Source organism: Diabrotica virgifera, chromosome 1 (genome assembly GCF_917563875.1).
Source record: "Diabrotica virgifera virgifera chromosome 1, PGI_DIABVI_V3a".
NCBI lineage: Eukaryota > Metazoa > Arthropoda > Insecta > Coleoptera > Chrysomelidae > Diabrotica > Diabrotica virgifera.
In genome coordinates this window covers 30,650,291-30,674,917 of record NC_065443.1, presented here as the reverse complement: position 1 = coordinate 30,674,917, position 24,627 = coordinate 30,650,291, and the positions used below count along the sequence as shown (strand labels likewise).

Genomic DNA, 24,627 nt, shown 5'->3' with positions numbered 1-24,627 from the left:
CAAAAAAGATGCAAAAAAATTGTTTTCGCGTGCGTATCTGACATTGAAAATCGTTGGTCGTTTCAAGCGTAGTTTCTGAGAGAACGGTTCACTCTACACAAAACGGGGTAATAAACATTTTTGTACAAAATTATATCAACTGCATTTCTTGTCTGAAATATTTTTTTCTGCGGCATACAGATTCTTGATAAATCTGTTTTACGTTTTTCACCCATGCGAGAGGTGATTTAGGGGAAAGCCCGAGGATAGGAGTTTTTTGCTTTTTTGCATCTTTTTTTGTGGTACCAAAATTGACATTCTCGGCAAAATTCAACTTGTTCGTGTGTTTTTTAGAGGTCAGATCAATGACTACTGGACTAGAACTGATAACGAAGTAATGGTGATTGTGAAGAAACCGAGTTAGAGAAACCGAACGAATTAGTACGCCAGCGAAATAAGGCAAAAATATACCATGTTCGGGACACTTGAGCAGCCAGGTTGCAAATAGGTTTTTTTGGGTACTATATACCTAATGCATTATAAATACAAAAATGCCCGTCACAGTTCGGTCGAGAATTTTAGTTATTAACAAATAAGTGTCAAAAATTGCAGTTTTTTCGTTTAAATCACCACAGGTAAAAATACGGTAATTAATTATCTTGTTTATACGGTAATTTTGCTCCGATCATTTGTTGCTTCGGAAATTTCAAAATAAAACTAAAATTTCGAAAATAAAAAATTCGCTATAACTTTTGCGAAAATGGCCTTTAGACTTTCATATTGCATGAAAAGTTGAGTCAAACAGTCCATATAATACACAAAAAAGTTTAAGACGATTCGTCAATTAGTTTAAATTTTATTCAATTTGTTTATCCCAAAGAACTTCTTTTTGCAATGTTATTGTTCAGAAAATAAGAATGATTAGCAGTTCTGTTAAAATCACGTGAAATAAGAATAGTTATATTTTCAAAGAATTAAAAAAAATCAATAAAAAGTCATTTTTACCATTCCGAAAACATTTTACTAAAGTAGCGTCATTTTTGGCTTCTAAACAATTTGAATAACTGTGTTAATATTGACTCTAGATTAGAACTACTTTGGTATTTGAAAAGCTGGTAGTTTTACACGAATTTTCAAAAAAAACTATAGGTTAATTACGGTCAAAGTTAGCCACTTTTTTTTATTTAATTCACAGCTACTTTGTTTATAACAATTAAGCAACCTAACTAGCGCCATTTTGAAGCTCAGGGTAAATAGTTTATGTGAAAAAGTTTGAGTAAACTTTGAACTTCAACAAAGTGGTTAATAAAGCTTTACAAATTACATCCTAACTAAATCGATTCGTGGACGGTGGAGGGGAATTATTAAAATCCGTGCACTCAAAAAATGAAATTGATTCTTCAAACATATGCTGCGATTAATATCTCCGGAGCTTGTTGATGGATTATGATCATAATTTTTTCAATTTGTATGTACTCGTAGTCTTGTACAGTACGTTATGTACACATATCCCCGCCTAACATTACAAAATGTTAGGGGGAACCCCCCTTATCACTCAGGGATATGAAAAATAGATTACATTCTAAGACCTACCAAATATTCATATAAAATTTCATAAAAACCGGTCAAGCGGTCTCAGAGGAGTATGGCAACTAAGACTGTGACAGGAGAATTTTATAGATATAAATATATAGATGGCTATTAAAAAATGGGGGTTGGTGATAGAAGAGTGAAAATTAAGGGTTGTATGTATTTTTTAATAATTCTACACCATATAAAATTAAGGTAGACAATGTTGTCCAAAAAAATAAAAAAAAATGTCAGGGGGGCTACCTCCCTTATAATTTAAGGGTATGAAAAATAGATTAAAACCTATTCTCAGTCCTATAGGATATACGTGTAAAATTTCATAAAAATCGATCTAGCGGTTTCGGAGGAGTATGGTAACTAACACTGTTACAGGAGAATTTTATTTATATAGAAGTAACTGTGAATTAAATAATAAAAGTGGCTAACTTTGACTGCATTTAACCTAGGCGAAAAGTTTTTTTGAAAATTCATGTAAAAATACCAGCTTTTTAAATCCCAAAGTAGATTTACTCTACAGTCAATATAAACAAATCTACTATTCAAATTGTTTTTAAGCCAAAAAATGACTGTACTTTAGTAAAATGTTTTCGGAATGATAAAAATGACTTTTGATTGATTTTTTTAATTCTTTGAAAACATAAGTGTTCTTTCATGTAGTTTCCACATACTTGCTGTATCATTATTATTTTCTGAACAATAGCATTGCAAAAAAAGCTCTTTGTGATAAACAAATTGAATAAAATTTAAACTAATTGACGAATCGTCTGGAAACTTTTTGTGCATGATATGTACTGGTTGTCTCAACTTTTCATGAATATCAAGTTCATTTTCGTAAAAGTTATAGCAAATTTTTTATTTTCGAAATTTTAGTCTTATTTTGCAATTAGCGAAGCAACAAATGATCTGACCAAAATTAAAAAACTGCCATTTGAACCTTTGCTCATCTACTAAAAAATGAATGCTCTAAATAAAATATATAATTACCCTATTTTTACCTGTAGCGATTTAAACTGCCATTTTTGACACTAATTTGTTAATAACTAAAATTGTCGTTCGAACTGTGACAGGCATTTTTATATTTATAATGTATTAGGTATATAGTAGCCAAAAAACCCATTTGCTGCAAGCTTGCTTAACACCTGGCTGCTCAAGTGTCCCGACAAAAACCTTACTTCTCTGGACTATAGATCAAATATGGTCATAAATGAAATACACTTTCGAAGTCTTTAACGAATTCAAATACCTGGGAGAATTCCTAAAAGCCGAAAACAGTTATGAAAAAGACACGGAAGCTAGAATTAATTCAGGAAGTAGGGCATATTGTTCCTTAGCGACGTTGCTTAATTGAATATTATAAAATCAAAATCCAACTCTAAAACTCAGTCTTGAGAACAAAAGATTCGATCAGAGGATTGTAGGTATGATATAACAGACGGGTTGAGAAGAAATAACCAGGTACTCCAGATATTCTACGGAGATGAAAACATAGTACATTACATCAAGACAAATCGTAAAAGATGGACAGAACTTATACTGAGATCGAAGATCGAATAATGAAAGATTCCCAAGTACAAACTTTTGAGAAAGGCGCGATGGTAGGTTAGTTGAAAATAGAAAATAAATGGAAGAATATAGTAACCAGTCCTCCACGTAAGAGTAAATAATATAAGATAACTGCACAATACTGGCAATAGTGAAGGATAATAGTACACGCAGCCAAGACTCCATTAGAGTTAAGTAGCCAAAATAAGATTTACACTTCCGAGTATTCAATTATCAACAACGAGACCTTTGAATTAAAATCTTTCCGTTATATCGATGCTGGACCTCAATGCGGTTCTCAATGCGGATAAAAAAAAGTTGATTAATAGCAAGCTGAAAATTTGTTAATAGCTTAACGGTGTGTAGTCGGACAAACTTTGATGTATAGGAACACTGGAACAGAGGAAGATTTAATTGTGGAACAGGTTAAAAATTTGGAACGTCGGACAGAACTTCCAGTTGATTTGTTACAATTTCATTAAACATGCAAAAAATCAGACTGGTGTTTATCACCAACCGGGCATTTTAATGAGTGGAACACGAAGAACAAGTTAAATGACAGGAATCATGTTGGTTAGTAATAACAGTCTGATTTTTGCATTCATTGATTGCACAAATCAATTGGATGTTCTGTCTGACAAAATACATGAGACGTTTTCGTAATCTGACGTTCCAAATTTTTAAACTATTCAACAATTAAAACTTACCCTGTTCCAGTGTTACCGTACATCAAAGTTTGTCCGACTAGACACCGTTAAGCTATTAACAAATTTTCAGCTTGCTATTAATCAACTTTTTTTTTGGTACGTGGGATAAAGGTCTAACAGTTGTTCTAAATCCTTAAAGGGACTCTTATTATGGACTTATACACACTACACAAATGGTAAAATTACAAGATGACCCAAAACTCTTTCGAAACAAAGGACCAAGAGAAAAAGAGATAAATTGTTGTTAAAAGAACTGAACGACGCGACTATTCGGGAATATAATCTCCTATTTACCATAATTTACATTCTTGCCACCGGCATACATAAGATATGCGTTGCATAATCCTATGAATACATTACGTAGATAGCACAAAAACCAGGGAGTTTCCAGTTTCATGGAAATTACACAACAACAATATCATTAGAGTTAGACAATATCCATTTTCGATCACAAAACGACGCAGCGAAGAAGTAAACATTTGCTTTATATAAATGGGCGCGACCCTAATTGATAGGGTATATTTTGCATATCCATACTCGATTACTAGAAAAGCAAATGATGAAATTGGCAATAATTACCTATTTAATTTCTAGATAGGAAAATATGTAAATGCAATTCAGGGCAATTTGTATTATAAAGTTATAAATCTTCGGCAAACTTTATTAAAAATCCTGCTAGGTAAATAAAGATCATATGTAAATGCTTTATTGTATACCGCATATATCACTAAGCGTGAAATCACGCTTGATTTCGGCAGGCAAGGACTCATCAATGCCTTCTTTATCAAATAGTTTTATTACATGGCCCGAATTACGAAGTCGTGTACCGGCGTCCCGGATAAGGCTTCCGGATCATCCGAATTTTGAAACTTTTGGTAAAATTCTATTTTGAAATTTTGAATACGTTATTCTTCTAAGAAATTGGTGAGACGAAAAAAAGTTGACAATTTCTAGAGTGTGATACTAACTAATACCACATTCAAAACGCATGCATTTTATATCGTGGATAGTTCTACGAAAACTCAAACTGTGCACTTTTTTTCGTTTCTGTATTTTAAATATCGTCTCCTGAAAAGAAGATTCAAAAACAATATCAATTCATGTACATGTAATGATGGCTGATAAATGTTTTTTTTTTTGGTTTTTGGAAAATGACCCGATTTTCGCTGAAAAGTCCCGGATTTCAGATATTTTTTCCGGCCTTATACCGAATTCGACTAAATTGGAGTTAGTCACACTATCATACACAATCCTATTTTTTAGAAAAAAGCAATCTCTCAGCCCCTGTAAACAATACTAAAATCATACCTCGAAGAAAGAGTATTTTATGCAAGATACGAAGAAAGTGTGTCTAACATCCACAACATAATTGCAGGGGTCCCGCAAGGCAGCGTCTTGGGACCAATTCTCTACACAATCTTTACAGCTGATTTCCTAACTGGAGAAGAATCCACAATCGCAAAATTCGCAGATGACATTGCAATTCTGGTCAAAAACCCAGACCACATACAAATCGCTCAAATATTGCAGCAAAACATACATTTAATTGAAATATGGGCTAAGAAAATGGAAGATAAATATCAACAAAGCAAAATCAGTCAATGTAGTATTTAACTAAATATCACAAAGAAACACCGAATATCCTAATGCATAACAAGAACATTCCTAAAAATAATACTGTGAAATATCTTGGATTACACCTTGACAACAGGCTACCTTGGAGGCTAACTTGGAGAAGAGAAAGCAATTATCAATGATGTTCAAAAAACACTACTGTGGGGAATTGCAGCAGATAGCAACATAGCAATACTACAGCGATTTCAATCTAAGGTTCTTCGTGCCATCACTATGCGCCTTGGTTCATTCCAAACGCATACATTTACAGGGACTTGAAGATAGAAACAGTGAAGTAAATGATCGTTAAAAGCAGTGGAAAATATTTTAAACGACTGGAAAAGCACCCAACGATTTAGCAGTGAATTTATTGCACGACTCCACATAAGTGAATAGATTGAACATTACTCTTGACTTACCATTTAGAAAAGTGTCTATAAAACTCTTACTTACATTATGATACTTGGTGATGATGATGAAAAATGCTTGGTGTTACTTATTATAATGTAACAGATTGCATTAAAAAATATATGATTATAATATAGAGAGACTCACCCTAATTCTCAATCATATTATGAGGAAGGCAACATCCCGGAGGAATGATTTAAATGAATATTTATATATCTACTAAAAAATTACAATCCCAGAACATCTAATTATTGATAAGTCTTATATGCCACCCTTTAAAAATTGTACTAAAAATTATTCAAAACAGAATATACAATGTGATGAGTAGATAGAAACTAATACCGGATTTATACTCAGCCCTGTTCGACAGGGAATTGGACAGGGAAGTGGGCAGCGTGAATGTGTAAATAGCTCACTCGCGCTGCTCCTCGTCATGCTACTGCCATTGCACCTACATACCCAAAAAGTCGGTTCTAGTGACGGAAGTCAAAGGAGAGAAGTCAAAGGCGGGTTTGCCGCCGGCAAAGCGGCAAGTGAGTAAGGGAGCAAGACGATGTTGTTGTCACATTCCTTTCTTGTGAGTCGTTCGGTAATGAGTTGTGGGGACATTGGCGAGGAACTGATGTAAACACCTCAATCGCGTTGATATCGTATTTCGGGCAATATTTCCGTCAACGGCAGCGGCAGTAGCAATAGCTGAGTATAAATGCGGCTTAACAGACCAACTAAAAACAGCAGTTTAGACAAAAATGACGTTGAAATCATAAAGGCTATAAATATATTGGTAACAAAAAGCAGTTAGGTAATCCGTATAGAAACATAATATACCGACTGCGAGGGACAAGGCAAGAATGCGTCTTATCTTCGACGCTTTTCAAACTATACTCACAGGTCATTTTCAGAAAAGAATTGTGGGAAGGAAACGAGGGATTACATGAAAAATATGGAAGAGCTACAAACTTTATTAGATGCAGTAAAAATGTATTTGACATTAACATTTATAATACCAAGTATATGATAATATCGAAGGGTCCTACAAAAAAAATTAATAATAAAACAACTAACCCTATGTGGTCAGCAATAGTAGGAGTGAAAAATATAAATATCTGGGAGCCTACATTAACTCTGATTAAGATCACTAGATCAGGATACGGATGGAAGTGACAAGAGCAGCGTTTGTGAAAGAAATTGAAATACCGGGATAAGACTGGGGTTTGTTGAATGAGACGTCTGAAATTACCGTACGGGGTAAAAACATGGACGTTAAAAGCACCAATAAATAAGAAGATCGCTTTTGAACTTTAAATATACCAGAGAATACTGAAAAGTCCATGGACGGCCTGAGTCACCCACAAGGAAGTGCTGAGAAGCATATGTCGATAAAAAAAATTTTTCGGCAAAAGAACAATAAAAGTACGCAATACCGTATACCTACATGCACTGCGCAATGCAAAATACAGTATATTGCAGTTTACTACTTTTGTTGGGGGTAAGACACAATTTTACATTAAAATTAAGTTTATTTGACGTTTCGGATTTCCTCATCGGAATAATAATTAGGCATTGCGTGAAAATCGCATCGAAACGATTAAGAGCCAACAGTAGCGCGTCATCAATATAACTTCGGGATATAGTAGCACACCTTTTTTCGAAAGTTCTGCGAAACTTTGGCAACAGTGCGTCGGGATTATTTGACATAACTTGAATATTGTGACATAGGCGCGCTAAATGGAAGTAATAGAAAACAATTTTATTATAAGAAATATTTACAAAAATAAACCAAAATGTATTTTTCTCTAAATGAATGTAATAGTTATTACCAAGTCAATAAAGTGACTCTTTATCGCACGAGTCTGATATTACGAGCAGAGGCAGCGAAGCGAGCGAGGCGAGTAACAGACTAGACTAGATCGATAAAGACTCTTTACTGACGTGGTGCATTCAAAATTTTAGAATCAGAAAAAACATAACACTTAATTAATTACATCCTACTAATCAAAAGAGTGTGTGTACTTTGTACGTACATAAGAAGTTATACTTCTATAATTATGATTTTAACGAAATACATAATTTAAACAGTTTAATAATTGTATTTTTATTTAAATAGTAAACTAATTTTAATACTTAAAATAATGCCAAAAATAACGTTAATAGTTACGTCATTGTTTATGAACTGTAGATAGCTTTCCGCAGTTGATTTTCCCTTGATGAATCGTAGAAAATCCAAATAAATATATTTACTAATAAATTATCAGTAAAAATATATATCACCGTTCTATATATAATCGAATTAACAAAAACACCATTTCACACTTTATTTGCGTTAAGAGGATCGGTACGTATATCACCGTTCTATATATAATCGAATTAACAAAAACACCATTTCACACTTTATTTGCGTTAAGAGGATCGGTACGTATTTTCGGCTGCAATGCTATTCAAATGGGGATTCATTTTTTTCGAATCCTGAGAAAACTAATATGTATTTTTGAAAAATTTAAACGCAGAATGAAATATCACGTTATTAGCGAGGGCCGAAAGTCCCTGAGAACTTCTATAATGTTTATTTTAATAAGTTACAGGGGTGAAAAACTAAGAGAAAATTTAGTGTGATTTTTAATTTCAAATATATCATTCAAAATAAACTTTTTATTTATTCTAAGGGACTTTCGGCCCTCGGTAATAATTTAGTCTTTCATTCTGCGTTTAAATTTTTCAAAAATATTTATTGGTTTTTTCAGGATTCGAAAAAAATAAACACAATGCCGTGGTAATATTTTCCAAATCTATCTTTGTCTTACAACGCACTCAGCCGAATATAATATTTTCAGCATATATTGTCAGTCAGACACTGACAATCAGTGACAATTTTAAATATTTGACATTGCATCGGGAATATGTTGAGTTATTGATTAAATATTATTGAAATATAGTGTATTTGATAAATAATTGATTTAAGACGTGAACTTAATAAAAAGTTATTTATTGTGTATTATTTGTGGAAGATCCAAACAGAGAATATATCAGGATAATATATTCTGTGATCCAAGTATTTTGTTGTTAAAGATGTTCAAAATTGTAAGCGTTCCATAACAATATATTATTAAAAAATCACTTTAACACTTTTCCTCTTTTCTCGATTGAGTATTAGTCTTTGTTGTAGAAATAAATTATTACAATCACTGAATACATAGTTAGTGAAAAAATTATCACATTTATTAACTGATTTAATAATTTCCAATTATAAAAATAACTGTTATCCAAGAACATTCAAAACCCATATCTTTAAATTAATGATGACATTTTCAAGTAGAATGACATTCTAGTAATGTTTACATATCCATACCACTGTGAATTTTACTACACGTAATTTGCCGTGTAAAGACAGAAAAAGTAGGGATACACGTAAAATATTTGCGAATTATGTACCCATAGCCTTAATACCTAACTTAAAAAATTTAAGATTTTTTTATTTTAGACGAAATAAAAATTTCGTACCACAGTAATGACAGAATGCTTTTGCATGATGGCCTGTTTGTCCGGTTTCGATGTTTAATCGATAGTTGTTATCAATATTGAATACCTAATTACTAAATCTGTAAAGTTTTGATTTATATTGTTTGAATATAATTGGAAAATACTGGAGAATTTCACCTTTCGACATAAATTTAATTAATAATAACGTAAATTTTGTACAATATTTTTAATAATTAAAGCAAATAAATTTTAAGTTCACTCAAATAAATAATCGATTACTGCATCTACCACTTACATTCAATCTCGGTTAAGGTGATTAATAATCGCGGCAGGTAAAGTAAAATTCTTGTTTCAGTACAATAAAGTGTTACTTTCCTGACGCAAATGAGGGCAAATGAGTACAATAATGAATGACTTTAGTGACGGTTGGCGATAAAACAAAATATCAGTTAAAACCTTATTTTTGCTAGTCTTTGACACTGCCTCAAACATTGGGAGAATTTTCTATTAACTTTCACAGCACTGCGGACCGTTTAAGTGAAAGATTACATCTCTAAGCCAAAATAGTAGCAAATATATACTATAAAATAGTTACTGTAAAGTTTATATCATATTCTGTTAATTGGACATAGTTCATATGTTCTACAAAAGTAGGTAACAATATTATATTGGCTGCACTAAAACTTTTTGGAAACTAAAACTTTGACATCAAATATCAATGTGTTTAAAATTGACTTACCTCCTTCGTTGAGATCAAAGCTACTGTTATTTTCTTCAGCTTGCCTTCGGTCCCTTTCCACTGTAATACAAAATAAAAATGTAACGGTAATGAAACTACAGCAACAATAAAAGATGAAAATTAAATATTGGAATTATTAAATTAAGCATTTTGCATTATATCCGTTGTTTTACAGAATGTATGAAACGTCTCTGTGTATACTGCAGCAGCACAACCTTTTTCTATTATAGTTGATAGTGAGAACTAACAAAAAAAAATAGCCTGAACATAAGCCTCCCTCAGTTGTCTTCATTGCCCTCAATCATGTGTCGTATAAATCCAGTATGTATTAACCCTTTTGATATCATTCATCCGCTGTGTCGAAGGTATACTTCTACGGCTATATTGCTGAAGTCTTCATTATGCGTTTAGTCCACCTAGCGTCATTCATAGGGCTTTTCATCGCTTCTGATTTGTTTCTGGCACTTATCATGTGTCATATAATACACTCATGTGACACATGTCAAGTGCCCGAAACAAATGAGAAGCGATGAAAAGCCCTATTCTCGCCTTGTATCAAGTCCAGTTCCACTTCATATATGTTATCCTTTCCATAGTGTCTGTAATTCTCGTTCTGGCATTTTTAATGACATTTGAAACTATCTCTTAGCTTTAATCCCAACATCGACAATATTAATATTTGTACTGATACTACGAAACAAAAGAGATGAAATTATACCGCGTTAATATTTACGAATGACGGAAAGATATATACCGCACTCTCAGTAATATAAGGGCTCAACTCAAAATTTTTGTTAACTGTGATTTTAAATGATAAGGGCACAAAATGAAATTCTCTACCGGTTAGTGCTGATAGAGAGAGAAAAAGAACATTAACGGTCCGGTAACTATATTTATTTGTGCCTCTCTCTCACTCTCCCTGCTCACCTCTCGTTTATAGTACTACAAGGTAGCAATCAGTAACGTTTCTCTGACGAAAATTCTGGTGAGATTGTGTTTTAACATTTTTTGAATTATATAGAACAATTTTTAGTTGAGCCGTTATATTATGCAAAATGTAATAAATAATTGGGTCCAATTCGTAATAGATCGCTATATTGCATAAACAGTGAAGGGATATTAATAATATAAGGGCTCAAACTTAAATAGTTCCTTATTTCTGTTAGGTTTTTTTGTACTATATACAGGGTGGTTCATCTTATTCGCCTCGGTCTCTGTACGGAAAACCACATGATATTTTAAAAAAATTTCTTCACAGAAATATACAGGGCCTTTAATACTACAACCTAAAAATAATGTGAATTATACAGGGTGTTCCAAAAAAGAGTGGTATATCAAAGTTATATTTTTTCTTATGGAATGCCCTATATCTGATGACATTATTGAATTGACCTTAAAAAATAAGATATACTTTCATAAGGGTTCCCCATACCTAAATACAGGGTGTTTTGATTTATTTCGATTTTTATAAAAATGTAATTTTTTAGAAAAAAATAAATATCTACGAATCTAAGAAGCAGTAACAAATTCTTTCTTGGATCTTAATAACAGACTATTTAGCATACTTAAAGAGACGCTTATTGCAACATAATTTCTTACAGGGTGGTCAAAATATGAGATTGTTCTATTAACAAATTCAAGCTGTAATAATTTACTTATTTTAAATAGAACACCCTGTATCTTACTAGTCTATCGCGTAGAAAATTTACTTAGCTTTCAATTTTTATAAGAGTTTTTTATACCTATCTTTTTACAGGGTGGTCAAAATATTAGATTGTTCTATTAACAAATTCAAGCTGTAATAACTTACTTATTTTAAATGGGACTTACTGGGTATCTTACTAGTCTGTCGCGTAGAACATTTACTTAGCTTTCAATTCTTACTAGGGTTTCCTATACCTATCTTTTTACAGGGTGGTCAAAATATTAGATTGTTCTATTTACAAATTCAAGCTGTAATAACTTACTTATTTTAAATGGAACACCCTGTATCTTACTAGTCTATCGCGTAGAAAATTTACTTAGCTTTCAATTTTAACTAGAGTTTCCTATACCGATCTCCCTTCATTTTTTAAATATTGAAAGATTTCCTAATTTGTAAGCTTTAAAAATTAGAATTAAGTACCTATGCCGTGTTTATGTACAACACATCACCAACACCGGCAATATACTTAGACAAGATACTGTCATTAATAAAATTTTGATTGATATCATGTAATCACACAGAGTGTTGTATTATTTTAGTTGATTTTGGCCTACATGTGACATTGAATAATATGTTTATATTAAACTGCACACCCTATATTAGATGCCGTATTCTGGAAGATATTTAAATTATATTTCATTCCGTATAAGTATTTTCCATATCTTAACCCAACGGTTATTAAGTAAATTTAAGAACACCACTTTTTGTTTGAATCTTTGAATCGCAATTACAAACAATTAAATGCAACGGCTACTTTGACGAAAACGAGCCTATTGTACAAAAATATGTAAAAATGGGTATTTACAGAATAACATGGGAATTTATATTTACAGAATAACATGTGTATTGAGAATATTTACATGGAAATGAAGAAATTTTAAATATCTTCCATTATAAAGAATAGAATATCGAGTATGTCATTTAAAATACGAACACTCTGTGTGATTAAATGATAAAAATGTGAATTTTATTAATGAAACTATCTTGACTAAAATATTTAAGTATATTGCCGGTGTTGGTGATGTGTTGTACATAACCACGACATAGGTACTTAATTCTAATTTTTAAAGCTTACAAATTAGGAAATCTTTAAATATTTAAAAAATGAAGGGAGATAGGTATAGAAAACCCTAATAGGAATTGAAAGCTAAGTAAATTTTCTACGCGACAGACTAGTAAGATACAGGGTGTTCCATTTAAAATAAGTAAGTTATTACAGCTTGAATTTGTTAATAGAACAATCTAATATTTTGACCACCCTGTAAAAAGATAGGTATAGGAAACCCTAATACAAATTAAAAGCTAGGTAAATTTTCTACGCGATAGACTAGTAAGATACAGGGTGTTCTATTTAAAATAAGTAAGGTATTACGGCTTGAATTTGTTAATATAACAATCTCATATTTTGACCACCCTGTAAGAAAATTTTGTTGCAATAAGCATCTCTTTAAGTACGCTAAATAGTCTGTTATTAAGATCCAAGAAATAATTTGTTACTGCTTCTTAGATTCGTAGATATTTATTTTTTTCTAAAACCTTACATTTTTATAAAAATCGAAATAAATCAAAACACCCTGTATTTAGGTATAAGGAACCCTTATGAAAGTATAGCTTATTTTTTAAGATCAATTCAATAATGTCATCAGATATGGGGCATTCCATAAGAAAAAATATAACTTTGATATACCACTCTTTTTTGGAGCACCCTGTATAATTCGCATAATTTTTAGATTGTAGTATTAAAGGCCGTGTATATTTCTGTGAAGAAATTTTATTAAAATATCAAGTGGTTTTCCGTACAGAGACCGAGGCGAATAAGATGAACCACCCTGTATATGGGACTAACTTGAAAGTATTTTTTCCACCTACCTCTACCGAAAGTATACTTTTCCGGACCTGATTGTAGGGAGCAAAGTTGCACTTTTCCTCCCTAGGGAGGAAAAGTATTTTTCCTCCATAAGGAGGAAAAGTAAAAGTGACGTCATGGTATTTCATTTACGAAATATAACTTATTGACACCCTGTACAATATCTATTTTCTATTACGTAAGTATCTATACATTTTAACGTTTATTTATAAAACACCCTGTATTTTGCAGAATGGTAAAAAACAGTAAATTGTTATTTTTATTTAACAATGTTTACATTAATAATTTGACTTATATTTGACAGTTGATAATTATATTGTACCTACTTGTTAGTTTTAGTTCTAATAAATTTTGTTGGTTAGTTACATAAATAAATTAAGTAAAAATGAAAAAATGACTTGTTATTTGAGGAAGGTGGAAAAACTATATGTATAACATGGGAGTAAAGTGCCTTTTCCTCACTTGAATGATTACTGCCCTCCGCTACGCGTCGGGCAGTAAACTTCATTCTCGGGAGGAAAAGTAGCACTTTCCTCCCTTGTTACACAATTAGCTATTTTCTACACCCGTGCTAAAAGAGCCACTTTCCCGCACGCATTTCGTTTCCGAAAGTTGCACTTTCCCGCACGGCGTACGTGAAAGTAAAATACCTTGTAATATGGAATTATAATATATTATAATACATGCAATAAACTAATATTTAGATATTATTTAGTAATTTATTTCAAATTTATCTTATTGTGTTCATGTTTTAATGAAATTAGCGCGATAATTCGATGAAATAAAATTATTTTGACATAATATTTAAAAGTCAGATCAGTAGACAATAGGGAACTTGCACATTTTTTTTATTAGATAATAATGTTCAGTTCTGTTTAAAAATGAGATTTCCAAAATTTCACGCTTCAAAAACTCGTAATAACTTAGAAATACACATTTAAAGTCTTCTGCGGTATAAAGTAGTTCAAACGGCCCGTGACGTCACATAGTTTTGCATTAGTTTTTATTATGGTTATATTTCGCTGTGTCTAGGTACACGATAACGTGTACGCAAATAAAAAAGTTAGGTAGAGGCGAATTAAACTTCATCAAGCCAGTGACGTCATTATTTAGCTTGCGCAGTGACTATATATTTTGGTACATGCTATTTTGATATGTTTAATGTTTGTTTGATAGAAACATATTTGTTAAGGGAAGGGAAGCAGAACTATTCAGATGTTTCAAACTTAATTGTAATAAATCAATGTATAATATAAAAGTATATATTTAGGTTAGCAAAATAATTATATGTATTTAGTTTACATGACATGTAGGTACAAAATATTGTTAAAATAATTTTTATACGTAAGTGAATTATTATAATCAACTTTTCTAAATGCAAAATAAGCCACAATTTAACTAAAAAAAAATATTTTATTAACGTTTAGACGTCCAAATCGGATGTCATTGTCAAAATACAAAAATTAGTCAAATTAAATAAATTATTAGAAAAAATTTTTTACTAAGCAACAACATTTTTGTTTAATTTAATAATATTTTGTATTTTGACAACGACATCCGGTTTAGTAGTCGAAACGTTAATTAAATCAATTTTTTAGTTAAATTGTGGCTTAGTTCTCATTTAGAATAGTTGATTACAAAAATGCCACAAGGATAATAGCTTCAGAACAAGTTAATTATTATTGTGAAAGCTTTAGGTCTTCCTTATATTTTAATCTTTTACGGTAATACTATTTCATTTATAACTAAAAAAAATATATACTAATTTATAGTCTCTTATCTTTTTCGTACTGTTTTAAAATGTTCTTAAACTCATTAAAAGAACTAAATAATTGTCCACACTCCGTAGTTAATTTAAAAACAAACACTAAACAAATAAAAAATAAGAAATCACTGACACTAACTTTTTTATTTGCGTACACGTTAGCGTATACCTAGACACAACCTTATATTTAGGTATATTCTTCTTCTCCTTCTTTAGTTTATTGGCCTCCACCTACTTGGGTATTTGGCAAGCTCATCGTCGTGGAATAAGTCAAAAATATTTATATTCTAATGACATTTATCGTATATCATTGTAATAATATGTACCAGTTTGTTAAAATTGTAGTTTTATACTGTTTTTTAAGGAAAGGAACGAAGGTTTACTATTGAAAATAAAACCATTTTGTAAAAGTACAAATTTTCTATGAATAGGTCTAACGATCAAAAACACTTGTAACGTCACATAAATGTATTTTCTACTGACGTTTATAACGTCTAATTTAAAATTCTGTTTACTTTATTGAAAAAATGTACATGTAAAACCAAGTGACGTCACGACGCATTTTGGACCACCTGTTTTAATTTGAATTTTTAATCGTCTTTAGGGGCCAAACGAAAGACAAACAAAACTTTTTTATCTTTGATACATGTTTTAAATTATGTTCTGTTGTGATTTATAACATTTTTTTCGAATTTAAAAATTTATGCAAGTTCCCTATTACAATGGTTTTGAATCGTCGTCATGGAAACCAATATCGTCGTCGTGGTAACCCATTATATTGAAAGTTTGGTTTTGACAACCTTGTCAAAGAATTAATTTGTGTATTTTCACTCCTAAATAAAAATTGATATAATTCTATTTTTTGTGGCTTTTTTCCAAACGTACGGCCCTAGAAAAAATATTGTTTATAACGCATGCGATGCGGAAAGTGTTTTCCCCGCACTCGACTGCTTGCCCGAACTCCGCTATCGCGTCGTTCGGGTCAACGGCAGTCTCGTGCGTGAAAGTATCACTTTCCGCACTAGTTAGGAAATAGTTATTCATGAAACAGTTCGTGAAGTATGCTTTTTGCGAACGCACGCGATGTTTAGAGCACGAGCGACAGCTGAGCGAAAAATCTACTTTTTTTAATTGTGCCTCTATATTACTGAGGGTGCGATACATTTCCCCTCGTTTCCTAATTCACTCCACAAAAGTGAACAAAATAACATTTCAAAATTTTATTTTCTTTAAATTTATAGATGTTTTGACAGTTATCATTTTTTTAATGAACTAAATGCGTACAGTAAGTCAGCTGGTTCATAGTACATTGTGTATGTTGTAACGTGTGTGTTAAGTAATCGTCTTATTACTAAGTATAAGAAGAACTTTAGGGAATAAATGCAGAAAATATACTCAATTAAGACAATGGCCGTGTTAATACTTCTACATGGTTGCGGGAGGTGGATAATAAAACAGAAAGACATGCACGAATTCAGGCAGCAGAAATGAAATTTCTAAGAAGCATAAAAGTATGGCAAAATTAGATCATATAAGAAACACTGAAATCAGGAAATATCTCGGTATGTTTTCAATAGAAGAAAAAGTCCACCACTATCGTAACAACTAGCACTCCCATGCAGATAGAATGAGTAAAGACAGCATACCAAAAATAACAATAAAATACCACCTACGAGGAAGGTGCTGCGTAGGTCATGTCCACTCGGAAATGATAGGCAGTTTAGGCGGAATAGGTTGTAAGGTCTAATCCATGAAGAAGACGTCCACAATCGACTGCGACTGTTGCACCACAGTAACATAACAATATATTAAAACTGCTATAGATTGTTTCACTAACCAAACGCAGTTTTTTATTTCTCAATGGTATAAATAGTTAGAACTTACTTTGGAGAAACTGGGAATTCTTCTTCATCCTATTATGTTCATTGGTGTCGTGTCGCATTCCTATTAACTTCATTATGCTTCTATCTTTCTTGGTTATTGGTCCGGGACAACTATCTTCAAACTGTCGAACGCAATGCCTATGTAAGTTTATAAGGCAAGCTGAAAGCAAAAAAATAATTAAAAACTTTAAAGTATATAATATATTGAAATATGTACCTATTATTTTTCATAATTTAATAAAAGTGTCTAAAATATGTGTATGGTTGGTACAGTATAAATACTGTTGCACGTCATTATCTACGTCAGAGACCAAAGGTAACATTGTTGCCAAATTACAAAAAAATCCTGAATTCATTTTAAATCAAATATATCACATAATTATTGCAGAAGTGGATTATAAAACAAAACAGGCCTGGATCCCGCGTACCAAAAAAAAGTTTATTAATAGCAAGCTGAAACTTTGTTAATAGCCTAACGGTGTCTAGTCGGACAAAGTTTGATGTATCGGAACACTGGATCAGGGGAAGTTAAATTGTGGAACGTGTCATTCTGGCAAGTTTATGATTGTGAAAACTTGCAGGTTGTTTTTAAGTTTATTCAATAGCAAACTTTATATAATATTATGTATATGAAAAAATGTTTGTCCGACAAATATTTTGGGAATTTTAAGAAGTCCGACACGTAGAACATGTCAAATGACAGAAATTATGTTGGTGGTAAATAGCAGTCTGACTTTTGCATGAGAAATTAATGAAAGGGTAACAAATCAATTGGAAGTTCTGTTCAACAAAATGCATAGGACGTTTCCGTAGTCTGGCGTTCCAAACCTGTAACCTGTTCCACAACTAAAACGTCCCCTGTTCCAAAGTTTGTCCAACTAGACACCCTTAAGCTATTAATAAATTTTCAGCTTGCTATTAATAAACTTTTTTTTGGTACGCGGGATCCAGGCCTAAAACAAATTAATATTCAATGTTAATAAATAAAAACATTAGAAATAGAAAACAAGAATTAAATCAACACCACAACGGTCATATAATTTTTGTCAATTTATGCCAAAATGTCACCTGCGTTCGATCGCGCTTAAAGTGTAATTCGAACAAGTGTGCTTGATGAAATTGCTTCATAATTCACTTATACAAATTAAACGAACCAGGTTATGGTGTATTTCTTTAAGTTCACCAACTGAGTTGGTGGCGAGATTCTAGGCAAATCAATTTACTAGGAAAGTCATAGGGATGCTCTTGCCAAGCATATAGGGAAATATCTCTGACATTTCTCTTCATGGTGATTAGTTTTTTATAATTATAAAAGTTTATTAATATATCAAGAAAGAAAAGAGAGCAAATAAATTTTTTCCTATTAAGGTAAAGTTTTTCTGTGAATCTTTGGATATATTTGCTGATCCAAGAATGTAAAAAAGCTGTATTTATGAGATCCGATGTAATAAACCAAATACCTAAGCCCGTAAGACAGCTTATTGAAAGTGACTTTGGTTCAAATATTTATTTTTGTAAATGAAAAACTATCAACCAAAACAGAAAATAGTTAAAATACATTTAAAAAATAGATTAAAGTAATGTAATTTATTAATTAGCATGTATTAATAATTTTTATTTGCCCCTATTTCACTAAAAACTTACTATGTAAAATATACCTCATATTCATGTCATTTAACTGACCTATTAAAAATCTAGTAGGTAGGTCACAAATTTTATACCCTGTGTCACTGATAGCAAATACTCAACACTAAAAATCTTAAACTTTCGTTCTATGAGACCTTTGAGATCAATGAAACAACTTTCGTAAATATAAATTATTTCAAATAAAATAAAATCAAACGAGTTTTAATAAGCGAATGTTTTTACCAATTTAGGTAAAAACTTGTACAATAAAAATATTAACTATATAGTAATTTCCAGTGCTGTAACCAGAATAATTTTTGTAGGTTTCAAAAACAATGTACAACAAAACGATATACTTTTTAGCAAAAGGGAGAATATTATAGCCACTTTACACGATGCAAGTAATTGAGCAATTAATTGCACAATTTCTTGTAGCAATAGAAATTGCATCGTGTCATACGAAAATTGCACAGGAAAGTTGATACAACTTCTTGCATCAAGAACTTGCAGCTAAATAGAACCTGCGCTATCTTTCATGCAATTTTTTCTGCAATTTGGTTATTTTTTTAGCAACTTTGTGCTTTTAAGGCTACACTGTTTGCGTTTTTACTTTTCTGTCACTTCACTGACTGTCACTGACATTTTATCATCCTCCCACGCTTGATTTTTACCAATTTTAGTAAGATTGTAAATAACATAGGTAATGATGAAAGTACAATAAAATATTAAATAATAATATAAAATGAATAAATTTTTAACCTTTATTTAAATAAAAATTTAACAGTATTTTTAATTAACAATTGAGTAATTATGGAAAACAAGCGGCTGAGAAGGAAATGGCAGAAATGCAGAACAACTGTAAATAAAAGCAGGTTAAATCAAATTAGACTTTTGAGTAGTTTTTAGAGTTTCTTATCTGTTAACTGTCAAAGAAATTTGTGTCTATTCCATGTCAGTTTATGCGATTGTTTGCACCGTGTAATCACTTTATTGCAGAAAGTTAGTTGCAACTTATTGCACCAGTTCTTGCGCAAGAAATTGTGCAATTAATTGCGCAATTACTTGCATCGTATAAAGTGACTATCAGAGCATATAGTATTGTAATCCTAACATAAATAACTCATTCTCAAAGGCTACTATAAAAGTAGGTCTAATAATAAACCCAACATTTGGAGAGTTTGAACGGGTGGTAGATTGCTTTTTTGGATTTTAGATCGTAGTCTCGAATGATTTATTCCTGAAACTTCGTTCGCAACTAGGGCACACAATATCTAAAGGCCTGGTTTGTCTGACCAGATGTCCTGAAATATTTCGGCGATATAGTACGAAAAAGTACGTTAAACCGTTTCCATTAAAACCAAATATATGTGAAATAAATAAGAACGGTTTCTATAAAAGATCGGAAAGAAATTTCGGAAAGGTGTACGATTGTTCTTGAACAATGGTTCTTTGTCAACGAATTAAGAACGTCACATGTTTACCGAAGATTTGTATTTCTTTAAATAAAATTTGTATTTTTTCTTTGATAGTAGTTAGTAAATGTCTTAAAGATATCCATCAATCCATCGGTAAGAAATATCATAAATTAGAGTTCTCTGCATTACAGGATGAAATATTAATAGAATAAGTTTAAGAAAATTAGTTATTAATCTACATTCAGTTTAACCAAAGAATACTCCATCCAACAAGAAGCGAAAGCATCGACTATTTCAGGATCCAAATTTCTTTGCGCATGTACGATCCGCCATGTTTCATGTATTATTTCTTATTTCTCAACCTAACCCCTAACAACTGTTTGTTGAACCTAACAAATAATGTGAATGTATTTGTATAATTATTATTGTGTTGTTTAATCTTTTCTTATTGTAGAAAAAAGGATAATACTATTAAATATATCTATTGTTAAAATAAACTCTCATTGTGATGGCTACACGCAAAGGTGGATTTTCTTGTGTGGTTCGTAGTTCGTACTGGGATGCCCCACTAGATCGTGAACAAATAATTCTCTTTTCAGTACCGAGAAATCGTAGCAGGTAAACGATCGTAGGGCAATGAGAGAAGTTCCTTTTAAACATTATGTGATTCATTTTCAAACATTTATGTGATTTCATATATCTACGTACCTATCTATTAAAATTATTTATTCCCAGATTTTTAATAAAGAATAAAAACAATTTAAACATAGCTATTTTGTTAGTGTTTTATGTAATTTGCAATAGTATTATTTTATTTCCAGTTAACAAACATTTGCTTAATTTTGTTCAGATCATTAAGTATTTGTCTTAGCACCCTATTCAAAATAAGTTTTCGTCATCGTAATACATTTGAAATCTAACAAACTTTAGTGTGTACGGTTCTAGAAATAAAAGTCATTTTGAATTTATGCAAGGCAGGTCCACAACATCAATTTTTATTTTATGTCAGCTGAGGGAAACACTTACGAGTGGAAGAGAAAGACTTGCACATAGTGTTTATTAATCTTGAGAAGGCATATAGCAAAGTTACCAGAAACCTATTGGTACAAGTAGGAACGGAGTGTCAGCTGCATATGTGAGAGTGGCATAAGAGATGTGTCAGACGGTAACAATTAGAGAGCAGCTAATATGCAGCTGAAACTGGAAAATTTTGTGTGAAAGCAGAGCTTCATTAGGGTTAGGTTAAGTTCCGTATTAAACCCGCAGTTATTAATAACTAGAACTAGCGAATAACTAAAAAAGATAATGTTAGGAATCAGTATATACGATAAAATTAGGTGTGTATCCTATTGGAAACAAAATAAGAAACAGGTTAAGGTGGCTAGATGCTAGATCTGATATCTTCTTTGTTTCATGTAGGCAGTACTGCCTGTTTTTCTTCAACGGTGCATTTCATTCTGTCCCTAAATTGTCATTACAGCTTTTCCTTGGGCGTCCTATACTTCTTCTGCCTAACAGTGATCTGTCCCTGGCTATTCTTACTATCCTTGATTAAAACATCCTGCTTATATGTTGAGTCCACTCTTCTTTTCTGTTCTTTACCCAGGTATTTATATTGTCTACCCCACATATATGCTTCTGATTTCCTCACTTCTTACCCTGACCTGTAGTCCTTTTCCAGCAATCCCTCTTAAGATCTTCATTTCGTTGGTCTCCAGATGTCTGTGTGCTTTGCTTGTATCTGGTCTTGTTTCGGCCGTATAAGTCATAACGGCCTAATAACTGACTTATTGGGGTCTTTGTTTGCACTCTTACGTGTTTGTTTTTCCAAATTGTGTCATTTAAGCATCGGGCCGTTCTATTGGCTTTAATGATTTGTTCTTTTACCTCTTCTTCGATATTGTTGTCAGCTGATAGATTAATTCCCAGGTATTAGATGCTAGATGTGATGGAATAATTGTTATATATCCAGGCAAGTTGAATTTGGTACAGTACAACCAGAGTTTCCAGAAACCTCAGATACATAGAAAGAAATCGAAGGTGAATAAAGTCATTCTAGCCTCAGCCGCAGAGTTTCCTCGTGCAGCGAGAATATGGTGGTGTTGGAGGTCAAGAGACATTCAAAGAAATTTCTCAAAAGGAAGCAAAAAAGTTATCAACATAAGACAAAGTTAATAGAAAATTTGAAAGTATAATTCTGTACTAAGTTAAAAGGTCTTGGGTCAAAAATATCTATTTTGACAAGTTTTTAGTACGAAAAAATGTAATAGAAATCGATAGAAATTTTAATCTCTATTTTGAAATTAACTATTAAATTCAACTAAGCATTAAAAATCCATCACGTTTATATAAGTTTACAAAACTTAGTCAAAATCGATATTTTTAACTTAAAACCTTTTTACTTATCAGTACAAAATTGATATATGGGTTATATTAAATTATACATAAAAAAATACAATTCATATTAAATAGATCAACTTAAAAACACTATAGTTTTAATTATTACTTTGTTTCTCAGTGTAACTCAAATTTCCTACTGTTTTGAACGAATTCTTCATTACTTTTCTCAGTGTGGTGTGAAGTATTACCCCTAGCGTTCTCTGACGGATATTTCTGTCCCCTGAATATCAAAGGAGCCGACCATGCCCCGCGAACTCTGATAAAAAACATGTAATAGTATTTATTTTCCTTCCATTTTGTCAGAGGCGCTGATGTCGGCATTGTGATTGGTGGAACATGACTTTTGACAAATCCTGCGCTATCTGTGAATCTGTGTTCGTGTTCGTTCGTTCGTTGTCGTTGTTATTTTATATGGTCGGTTATGTGATGTGTTTGTGGTTTGTGTCACCATAAAAAGCTGATATTCAGTTGTGTTTTTTTGATATTTTGTAATCGAGTACCTTTTTAAAGGTAAGTTTTTCTGATTGTAAGGTAGAGATTTTCTGATTGTAGGTACTGTTTATCCAACAGTGTTAAAATACACACTTTATTTCGCGTTTTGTTGTTAGGTCTAATGGCTCCGATCAGCTGTTGTGTGCAGGTGCAGACGGTGGAAAAGTTCAACAAGTAAACATATATTTAATCCAAATTAAATAGGTACTCATATTTCTATGTAAAATGTCACATTATTTTATAAATAAATAAGTAAGAAACAAAAGTTGTTTGTGTTTTACCTTTATTGTCCAATTGAATAAAATATTAAAAAATATTGGAAGTACCGTATGGAGGCTATGTACCTAGCATGGAGGCTAGATTATGGCACCCTTCCTATCCAATCAACAACAAGAGCGTTTAAAATTTCACACCTATCATGTCGAAGCTACAGACCACTTATGTGGAGGCCAGATTTGTAGTATCCTTCCATTTAACCAGGTGCTGAGATGGCGCTGAAATACGTGACATGTTTTTTAAAGAGTAAGATCGCATTCTACCAAATCACACAACACTTTTTTCTATGGAGCCGACAGGTACTTTCGCTTCTTGTTGGATGGAGTATTCTTTGGTTTAACTAATAATCTAAATTCTAAACAACACTATTTTAAATTCATAACCAAAAATTGACTACCTGTCTTGTCATGTCGCTTCTGTCTAATAATTTGATTGTCTGTCACCTGTTGTTGTTGTTCACCTTTTTGGTCTGTGTCCATTGAACTGGCAAGAACCACGATTTTTTATCGATCAGGGAACCATGTTGCCCTTTGAGCACTCCTAACACATTTAATCTTTTAACATCGACTCGGAGTCGCTATAAATATTATATAGTTATCATGTAAACCATATTTCTCGATGTTACCTATTTCATAAGGTTGCTAGTTCCATGTACTAGGCAGAACGTAAGTATTACCACATTTTTTCTTCAACCAGTCACAATTTTAACCTTTTGCATTCATTCTAACGTGGAAATACTTCGTTCTAGGCACTGATGATGATCTAATTTAGATTGAAAACGTTTTGCAAATCCTTTTGGATGACTTTTAATAGTTTTTAATTAACTTTTTTATACCATTGTACAAACTAAGTTTTTTACTTCTGTATGATTTTTTAAGAAAATCCTCCGTTGTATGCAAAGAAAATAAACAGTTACAAAGAAATGAAGTTTGCAGGTTGCGAAGTTATTTCTTCCTCTATAAAAAGAGGATATAAAATGTATAAAAATGTATAAAAATGTATAAAAAATTCTTTGCACTTGGTATCACTGTCTATAAGATGATTTACTAGCAACACTTCGTAAAGACTTCTTTGGATCTATTCTCAAACATTTTCAGACTTGTATTTTTTCATTACATATTTTTAATAACGCAGACGTATCA

The 24,627-nt window shown here is 31.9% G+C and overlaps 1 protein-coding gene across 5 annotated transcripts in view; it reads right to left on the bottom strand.

Moving 5' to 3' along the window:
- LOC114328206 (rho guanine nucleotide exchange factor 11) overlaps positions 1-24,627 on the bottom strand; it is a 767,005-nt gene that overhangs the window by 516,972 nt on the left and 225,406 nt on the right. For all 5 annotated transcript variants that reach the window (XM_028276988.2, XM_028276990.2, XM_028276989.2 and 2 more), the window contains 2 exons: positions 17,278-17,436; positions 10,057-10,116 (listed from right to left, as the gene is read on the bottom strand). In XM_028276988.2, the coding sequence (XP_028132789.2) occupies positions 10,057-10,116; positions 17,278-17,436 (219 nt within the window). The remainder of the gene's footprint in view (positions 1-10,056; positions 10,117-17,277; positions 17,437-24,627) is intronic.